Genomic DNA, 9,890 nt, shown 5'->3' on the forward strand with positions numbered 1-9,890 from the left:
TAATTTATACCATCTATTGCATCTTGCCTATACCGCTCAGTCATTGCTCATCCATATATTTATATGTACATATTCTTATTCCATCACTTTACTTAGATTTGTGTGTATTAGGTAGTTGTTGTGGAATTGTTAGGTTACTTGTTGATATTGCTGCACTGTCGGAACTAGAAGCACAAGCATTTCGCTACACTCGCAATAACATCTTCTAACCATATGTATGTGACCAATAAAATTGGATTTGATCACGTATCTCTCTATTATGTGTGGGAATACTTGGGAACAGATTTCTTAAATTAAAATCACTTTTTACAGTATTTTATGTCCAACAATCAAAACAGTTTTTTGTTGTGGTTTTCTTTTCTCAGAAGACTTGAGGGCCAAATAAAACCAAAAGCGGCCGGTTGGGGAAACCTGCCCTACTGAGTACTCCCCACCCTATTTTACATGGGCACAAATACTAGTTTTTTTCTCTTGTTATTTGCATTGGGGGCATTTATTGACTTTGAAACTTTTTTAAACCCCACATTAAATGCAAATGCTACTTAAATATGAACAAATATGAATCATTGTTGATGTTTAGACAATTATTTATACATCATGAATAAATACAGGTTAATAACGCTTTTCTACTATTACGAAATTCCGTGACCCGGAAGCACTTTTTTTAGTGTTGCTGACGGGATGCTATTCTCCACCATGAATAAGTCTAATCGGTTTCGGATGGGCAGTTTTAAAATATTTGATTTAATGTTGAATCAGCGAAACATTCATGAATTAACATGTCGGTTTGCTGCTGTTCTTCTTTTAACCTGCCAGTGTCTGGCAGACGATGGATACGAGATGGATGACTTTTTGAAAAGGGAGTACTCTCTTACCAAACCATACCAAGGTAGGCTATCCAAACGCTTTGCTTGCGTTGGTTTCGCAATCAGTAACTATTGTTTTGCTTTCCAGACAATGTTCACAAACATTTACGTTTGTAGTGTACAAAAACACTATTGGGGTATTCAGCAGATAAGTATAGTATTATTGTCTGTACGATATGGGTATTGGCAGGATAGTGTTAACTCAAGTAGCTAACAGTACAGGGTTGCCCAATCTCGGTCTTGGGGACGCCAAGGGGCGCACGTTTTGTTTATTGCCATGCTAATTAAAATAATCAGCTCATCAATAATTTATTATTTGAATCAGCTATGTAGTGTTAGGGCAAAAAACACAAGTGACACCACGTCATGCAATTGCATTTGATTACACACACAACGGAAGCGGGTAGATTATTGACAGTAAAATAATAGGGGGTAGTTAGCATTTTTGGAGCGTTGTGTAATCCAAAGTGGATCACCACATTAAACAACCAGTATTGACATTATTGGTAGATAAGTATTTTACAAATTGGTCCCTAGTCTAAAAGGTCTTGACAAATCCATATTTGTTCTCAAAGGTGAGCAAAGGTAATTTTCACATTGTTGTGATCCAATGGTGAGAACATTGGACAAAGATGTCCCTTTTTTAAATTGCCTATATCAAGTTATACATATTGATTGATTGTGTTTGTGTAGGGTTGGGCTCCTCCAGTTCCTCTTATTGGGACCTGATGGGCAATGCCATGATCACCACTGACCATGTGCGACTGACCCCTGACTTGCAGAGCAGACAAGGAGCAGTGTGGAGCCGTGTTGTGAGTTCAGCTCTTTCCATCCCGAAGTAAACACCAGCACACTGCTGCTTATCCTTGAACAACCTGAAACCCCTACTGCACGTAATACATCGTAGTCTATCTATAGGCCTAGCAGACATGCCACAACGTATGGCAAACGCATCACCTCATTTGTAGTGACTATACCATCAATTAGGCTTATGCTTCCTGACTACACGTACAACTCTATAGCACATAGCATTTCAATATACTACGACAGCTAACATGCCATGCCACAACCGTCTTTTCCTCATTCCCCGTACTGTCTGTGTCTGTATGCGCTCCTACTGCAGCCCTGTTTCCTGCGGGACTGGGAGCTGCAGGTGCACTTTAAGATCCACGGCCACGGGAAGAAGAACCTGAATGGAGATGGAATGGCTCTGTGGTATACCAAAGAACGCATGCAGACTGGTACTGAGCTTGCACTGTCTAACACACAAACCAGGGTTACTTCCCAAAGTGCACCCTATCCCCTATATAGTGCACAACGTTTGTCCACCGCCCATAGGGTACCATTTTGAGGGTACCATTTGGGATACACACCAAGGTTAAAAGATAGTCTCAAGTGTTGTGGTAATATTACAAGGATCTCAGCATGGTCTTCCTAAAGTGTTGACTGCCAGGGTTTATCACCTGCAGGTCCTGTGTTTGGAAACATGAACCTCTTCACTGGCCTTGGAGTGTTTGTGGACACCTACCCCAATGAAAATAAGAACCATGAGGTATTACACTAACCCCCCATATGCTCACTCATACACACATACTCAGGTGGACACCCCCAAAACGTATTAGTGATGGGGGTTTGTCTATTCCCAAACACTCAATCATGTATAATTGGTTTGGGTGTGCAATGTTGTGTGTTTACGCTGCGTCCTGTGTTTTCTTGCATCGCTGATGGGCAAACAGAAGAAGTACAATCCTTCGACTCAGGTAGCTACAGTAACCTATCAGCCAATCCCAGTCATCCTCTGGCTGAATTGAACAGTGCATGCTTATTTATTTCTATCCTCAACACTCCACCTATCTCATCATTGTTGACTAACCCACATCATGCATGTCTCATCCCTATTGTGTCATGCAATATGTGATGTACGAATGCATTTAGTCACTGATTGTCTCTCAAATGGCAACATATTTTCTAAATAGGGGTCATTTCAAAAAGCCATGACACCCACCATCTCCGATCGTTCAGAAATAATTTCTGTAGTTAGAAATATATACGATTAGCATTCCTGCAACAATTTTTTGTTAAATATAATTAGATCTCTGTGAAATTAAGATAATTGATTTCACCCAAATTTGAGATTTAAATTTTTTATTTAATAGGATTCATATAATATTCAATAGATATCGTACCTAACATTTGATTTGGACAACTAGTTTTTCTAACAATGAGTAAGACATGAGGAATCCAAAGAAATTGTAAAAATCCACCACTAGATGGTGCTGTTTATGCATAATAATAATATTAGAATCCCTCAATGTTAAAGGGATAGTTTACCCAAATTACAGTCATCTTTTGGCTTCAGCTTTTCATTTTTTATTAATTTAATTTACAAATTAATAATTCCACTGACATTATGGGGTATAGTTTGTGCATACACACAATAACCCATAATGTCAAAGTGGAGTTATGTTTTTAGAAATGTTTACACACAATCTACTATATACATGTTGTTTGGGTCGGATTGGCGTGGGGGGGGTCCATGGATGGCTTTTGACCATTTTATGGATTCCTCATGTGAGTGATTCCTCACTCATTGTGAGAAAAAAAGTGTGGTCAAAGTCAGATGTTAGGTACTATATTTATTGAATATTATATGAATCCTATTAATTAAATTGGCCACTTTGGGTTCAATCAATTATCTTAATTTCTCAGAGACCAACTTAATCAACAAAATGTTTCAGGAATGTTAATATTTGTTTCTAACTGGAACAATTTCGGAACAATCAGAGATGGTGCTTGTCAATCCTCTTGCTTCTTCTTTTTGAGGTGGAATGACTCATAGTGAACTTCTTTTGACCAAAGTAGTGCACTCCATAGTAAATAGGGTGCCATTTCAGATGCAACCACTGTGTTTTAAAGGGATAGTTAGCATTGGCTCACGAAACAACCCCTTAACTTCCTTCATACATAAAAATGGTATCCATGAGTTCATCTGACTCTGGATAAGTAATCTCGCAGTATCCAGTCTCTTGCAGTATCCCCCTGGTCACTGATTGACATTATCAGCTGGCTAATCACAACTTCCTCCATCTCTGTAGAGGGTCTTTCCATACGTTTCTGGGATGGTGGGGAACGGGACTCTTGCTTATGAGCACGATCGTGATGGCCAGTCCACAGAGCTTGGCGGGTGCACAGCCCTGGTGCGCAACATCCCCCATGACACCTTCCTCCTCATCAGATACATCAAAAACCGACTGACGGTGAGAGAAACGCACAAAGCACCATGTTCAATAAAGTGTTCACTAACATTACATATTTATTGACCTATGTTTGACCTCCTGACCTACAGATACAGATAGACGTTGACGGTAAACAGGAGTGGCAGGACTGTCTGGACCTTCCAGGGGTACGTCTACCTCGGGGCTACTTCTTTGGAGCCTCCTCTGTTACTGGAGACCTGTCAGGTACTGGGCCTCTATGAACATCTCAGAACAACACTGTTTTTGTGGTTCACCATTTGCATTCTTCTCACTGGTTTTTGAAATCTGTTCATGGCAATCGGATCTGTAATTTCTGAATGGAGAATGGTGGAGAGCCTGTGGTCGAGCGGTAACGCTGGAGACCTGGGTTTGATCCCCAAGTCCACCCTTCCTACTGTGCTTCCACTTTCCTGTCTCCCTCTGTTTCCAGCTGTCTGAATAAAGTGTGAAATGTTGGATTGTATTGATTTATGTGTGGCAGATAGCCTAGCGGTTAAGGGCGTTGGGCCAGTAACTGAAAGGTTGCTGGTTCTAATCCCTGAGCCAACTAGGTGAAAAATCTGTCGATGTGCCCTTTAGCAAGGCAATTAACCCTAATTGCTCCTGTAAGTCACTCTGGCTAAGAGTGTCTGCTAAATTACTAAAATGTCAAATGTATTTCTTCCTTCCTCTCATTTCCCAGACAACCATGATCTCATCTCTATGAAGCTGTACCAGCTGACTGTGGAGCGTACTCCGGAGGAAGAGGAGGAGGAAGAGCTCATCCCCAGTGTTGATAACTTTGAGCACTTGAACAAAGGTAAGGTGATACAAGCGAATAGTTTCACGTCATGGTTTGATTTTGTTTCAGAAAAGGTGTGATAATTGGTTCTGTCCGTCCAGTTTCAATTGAACTGTAGCATGAGGTCATTTTTCTTTCTTCATGGTTGTTTGTCTCTCATTACAGTGGAGGTGCAAGAAGAGGGGATGAGTGGAGTCCAGCTCTTCTTCACCATAGTCTTCTCTGTCATTGGTATCTTTGTACTGGGGGTGGTGGCAGTGGTCATGTATGGGCGCTGGAAGGAGAACAGCCGCAAACGCTTCTACTGAGAGGGAGAGCTGGGTAGTCTACGGTTCCATCCCAAATGGCACCCTATTCTCTTTATAGTGCACTACTTTTGACTAGGGGTCTAGTCAAAAGGTGTGCTCTCTGTAGGGAATAGGATGCCATTTGGGATGTCGTCTGAGGGATGCTCTATGTGAAGGAGCACAAATGAGGATGTAGATTTTTAAACATACAACGAACATGCTGTCTGCCATACATAGCTTTACTACATAACAATTCCCTTACCTCAATAATACTTCAACTGCGACAAATTAACCGTTCTCGGACCATCTCGGGCCAAATAAATCAAACGTGACCCTTTTTTTTAATCACTTTTTTTTTTAATACTGTGAGATTAATCTTTTTTTGTCTTTTGTTTCACCTTAGTGTTTCACGTAGGAGGCCATGACCTGTGAATTGCTGACACTGTCATCAGCAGACTGCACTCACTTATATGCAGTGTGCATGATGGCTTCCAGCCTTTCTGTCATGTTCTGCCGTTGAGACTTCCGAATTGTTTGCACTGACATGAAATGCCTGTGAGAAGACTTATATTGAGCTGCCATAATAACTAAGTAATGAGAGAGAGAATTGTTCTCAACAAAAGTACCTAGCTCGGGCCAGTTTAAGACCAGGGCCTTCAAGATCGTAATGAATCAAATTTTATTGCTGGGGGAACTGATCTGAGTTCAGCAGTCCTACTCTGAGATGTTTTCTTGAATATGGGCCCAGGTATCGCAATGTACATGCTAATCCTCTAGTTCTATATTTTGGTTCATGAGCTAACATTTGGCTCTTGGTTCTGTATTTCTGTGCTGTAACTACCATTTACCTACAGTTGAAGTCGGAAGTTGACATACACTTAGGTTGAAGTCATTAAAACTATTTTTTTAACCACTATAGTTTTGGCAAGTCGGTTAGGTCATCTACTTTGTGCATGACACAAGTCGTTTTTCCTACAATATGTTTACAGACAGATTATTTCACTTATAATTCCCTGTATCACAATTCCAGTGGGTCAGAAGTAGACATACACTAAAGTTGTGACTGTGCATTTAAACAGCTTGGAAAATTCCAGAAAATGATGTCATGGCTTTAGAAGCTTCTGATAGGCTAATTGACATCATTTGAGTCAATTGGAGGTGTACCTGTGAATGTATTTCAAGGCCTACCTTCAAACTCAGTGCCTCTGCTTGACATGGGAAAATCAAAAGAAATCAGCCAAGACCTCAAAAACAATTGTAGACCTCCACAAGTCTGGTTCATCCTTGGGAGCAATTTCCAAATGCCTGAAGGTACCATGTTCATCTGTACAAACAATAGTACAACGTATAAACACCATGGGACCACGCAGCCGCCATACCGCTCAGGAAGAAGACACGTTCTGTCTCCTAGAGATAAATGTACTTTGGTGCAAAAAGTACAGATCAATCCCAGAACAACAGCAAAGGACCTTGTGAAGATGCTGCAGGAAACGGGTACATAAGTATGTATATCCACAGTAAAACGAGTCCTTTATCGACATAATCTGAAAGGCCACTCAGCAAGGAAGAAGCCACTGCTCAAAAACCGCCATAAAAAGCCAGACTATGATTTTTCAACTGCACATGGAGAAATGTCCTCTGGTCTGATAAAACAAAAAAAGAACTGTTTGGCCATAATGACCGTTTTGTTTGGAGGAAAAGGGGGAAGCACACCATCGCAACCGTGAAGCACGGGGGTGGCAGCATCATGTTGTGGGGGTACTTGGCTGTAGGATGGACTGGTGCATGTCACAAAATAGATGGCATCACAAGGATGGAAAACGATGTGGCTATATTGAAGCGACATCTGAAGACATCAGTCAGGAAGTTAAAGCTTGGTCGCAAATGGGTCTTCCAAATTGACAATGACCCCAAGCATACTTCCAAAGTTATGGCTTAAGGACAACAAAGTCAAGGAATTGGAGTGGCCATCACAAAGCCCTGACCTCAATTCCATAGACAATTTGTTGTCAGAAAAAGCGTGTGCGAGCAAGGAGGCCTACAAACCTGACTCAGTTACACCAGCTGTGTCAGGAGGAATGGGCCAAAATTCACCCAATATATTGCGGGAAGCTTGTGGAAGGCTACCTAAAACGTTTGACCTAAGTTAAACAATTTTAAATGCAATGCTACCAAACACTAATTGAGTGTATGTAAACCCACTGGGAATGTGATGAAAGAAATAAAAGCTGAAATAAATAATTCTCTCTACTATTAATCTGACATTTCACATTCTTAAAATAAAGTGGTGATCCTAACTGACCTAAGACAGGGACTTTTTACAAGGATTAAATGTCAGGAGTTTTGAAAAACTGAGTTTAAATGTATTTGGCTAAGGTGTATGTAAACTTCCGACTTCAACTGTATCATACTGTACGGGTTATTGGATTGTTTTCTCTGAAACGGTCTACCCTCTTTTGTAGGTTGTAAGTTGTTAAACTGTTGTCCACCAGCTATCATCTCAAGCACAGATATCAAAACCGATGACTGCGCAGGACCAGCCAATCAGAATGTGAAATACTCCTTTGTTTCATCAACTGTCCGGGTGGCTGGTCTCAAACGATCCTGCTGGTGAAGACGGTGGAGGTCCTGGGCTGGTGTGATTACACGTGGTCTGCGGTTATGAGTCCGATTGGACATACTGCCAAATTCTCTCAAATGACGTTGGAGGCGGCTTATGGTATAGAATTGAACATTAAATTCTTTGGTAACAGCTCTGGTGGACATTCATGCGGTCAGCATGCCAAATTCATGCTCCCTCAACTTGAGACATCTGCCATTGTGATGTGTGACAAAACTGCATATTTTAGAGTGGCCTTTTTATTGTCCTCAGCACAAGGTGCTATGTAATGACGTGCCACACCTGTCAGGTGGATGAATTATCTTGGAAAAGGAGAAATGCTCACTAACAGGGATGTAAACAAATTTGTGCACAAAATTTAAGAAGCTTTTTGTGCATATGGAACATTTCTGGGATCTTTTATTTCAGCTCATGAAACAACACTTTACATGTTGCGTTTTATATTTTTGTTCAGTATATTTATTCTAATTAATGTCAACCTATATTTACCTTTATGATTGATCAAATGTCTCTTGTTCACCTGTGAAAGTTTGTTGGTTGTTTTCTATGTTGACAATGTTTTTAAAACATATTATTGTTATGAAAAACTGTACATTGTCCATCCACGGTGTCATTGAGCCTCGTGGCTAAACTTTAATCCCAAAATAAGATAAAGTAGCCTAACGGTTGGTTTGTAATCAGTTACATTACCAATCCTCTCCAGGCACTTATTTTCTGGTGCCTTACCTGGGTCGTATTCATTAATGCAAACCGTAGTAAAACTGTTTAGCAATGGAAACAGGTTAGAGCATTTGGGTTAACATTGCAAAAAGTTTTGCTACGGTATGCACAAATGAATGTCATTCTCTAAAAGGTTAAAGGTCGTATGTGAGAGTCCAGGGCAGGCCCTGGGCATAAGCGACGTAGGTGGTCGCCGGCTGCTAGGGGGTACCCCGACCCAATCATTAAAATTGTGTATTTTTATTTTAAGGTCTCAACTTACTGTTGAACGCAATATTGAAATTTGGTTGTGCACCGGTAGTTTTACTCGTGTCATTCAATTAATTAGCCCATGGCAGCAAAAAAAAACATTTGGTAAATTAATCTGTCCAGCTATCTATGTCTGAATTACTGACCCGGGAACAAAGGGCAGGGGCCTCATTTAACAACTATACATACATTTCTTACTAAATTCTGGCATTTGTGGAAGTCTAGGATTTGCATATGCAACAAATTTGTTGGGGTTTATCACACTGTCACAGGCAACATACTGTGCACTTTGTTTTTATAAATCAGAGCCATACTATGTTTGTTTGCGTGCTACAACCCCACCTGGAAAATGTCCTCCTGGAACAAGAGTTTCTAAAAGAAAGCACAATGGCAAATTTGATCACATTTCTGTAGAGGCGTGGGCAGAATGTTTTAATATTTTTCAGGAAAAAAATGCATGCCGCCTATAGCAAGTGCCAAACACTGGATATACCCTCCTTTTGCATAAAATAAACATATTAGACATCATGGTGATATGTGATCTGCTTATTAACTGCATCTGTTTTATCATTAGGCCTGCTTTTTAATGTTTTTATTGGCCTACCATTGTTATAATTCCCGTGCATCAAATACCTCCATTTTCCCCAAAATAGCAATATTTGCTCGCAATACAGTTGATCAACCACTAGTTGTGTGCGTGGTTTGAGATTTGTGTGAATATAGGCCCACTTTCCTGTCATGTTCAAAATGGATAAATACCAACCTTTGCGGGAAAACTGAAGTATGCAGGTTTGGAGGCTTTTTTTTGTTGTTGTTGTGCACACACCTTGATAAATCAAGCCCCAGGGGCCCTGACCTTCAGGGAGCCCCTAGTCACTCAAATATATTTACATGCCATGTCATGGAAGAATGTGTGGTATTTCAGGAAATTCCTTTTAAAATGTCTAAAATGTATCTCCACCTCATGGCAAAATGTATAGAATTGCAAAAAACTAGCTTTAAAACTGCAACGTTTTCTCTACACCCCATGGCAAATCTCCCCTAGGGCCCCCAAAAGGGTAGGGCCGGCCCTGTGTGAAACTCCAGCGCTGTATTTCTGTCAGTTCATGA

The 9,890-nt window shown here is 40.6% G+C and overlaps 1 protein-coding gene across 2 annotated transcripts; it reads left to right on the forward strand.

Moving 5' to 3' along the window:
* The first annotated feature begins 655 nt into the window (after positions 1 to 655).
* lman2lb (lectin, mannose-binding 2-like b) lies at positions 656 to 6,109 on the forward strand. 2 transcript variants are annotated; one of them, XM_024417921.2, is made up of 9 exons: positions 659 to 889; positions 1,560 to 1,678; positions 1,990 to 2,107; positions 2,336 to 2,418; positions 2,603 to 2,626; positions 3,962 to 4,123; positions 4,213 to 4,327; positions 4,806 to 4,922; positions 5,070 to 6,109. In XM_024417921.2, exons 1-9 carry the CDS (start codon positions 682 to 684, stop codon positions 5,210 to 5,212), a joined length of 1,089 nt encoding a protein of 362 aa, XP_024273689.1. In that variant the 5' UTR covers positions 659 to 681; the 3' UTR covers positions 5,213 to 6,109. The 2 variants fall into 2 exon arrangements, with proteins under 2 accessions (XP_024273690.1, XP_024273689.1); XM_024417922.1 differs by lacking the exon at positions 2,603 to 2,626 and having other exon boundaries at positions 656 to 889.
* Positions 6,110 to 9,890: the final 3,781 nt, after the last annotated feature.

The sequence above is a fragment of the Oncorhynchus tshawytscha genome, linkage group LG04 (genome assembly GCF_018296145.1).
Source record: "Oncorhynchus tshawytscha isolate Ot180627B linkage group LG04, Otsh_v2.0, whole genome shotgun sequence".
Lineage (NCBI taxonomy): Eukaryota > Metazoa > Chordata > Actinopteri > Salmoniformes > Salmonidae > Oncorhynchus > Oncorhynchus tshawytscha.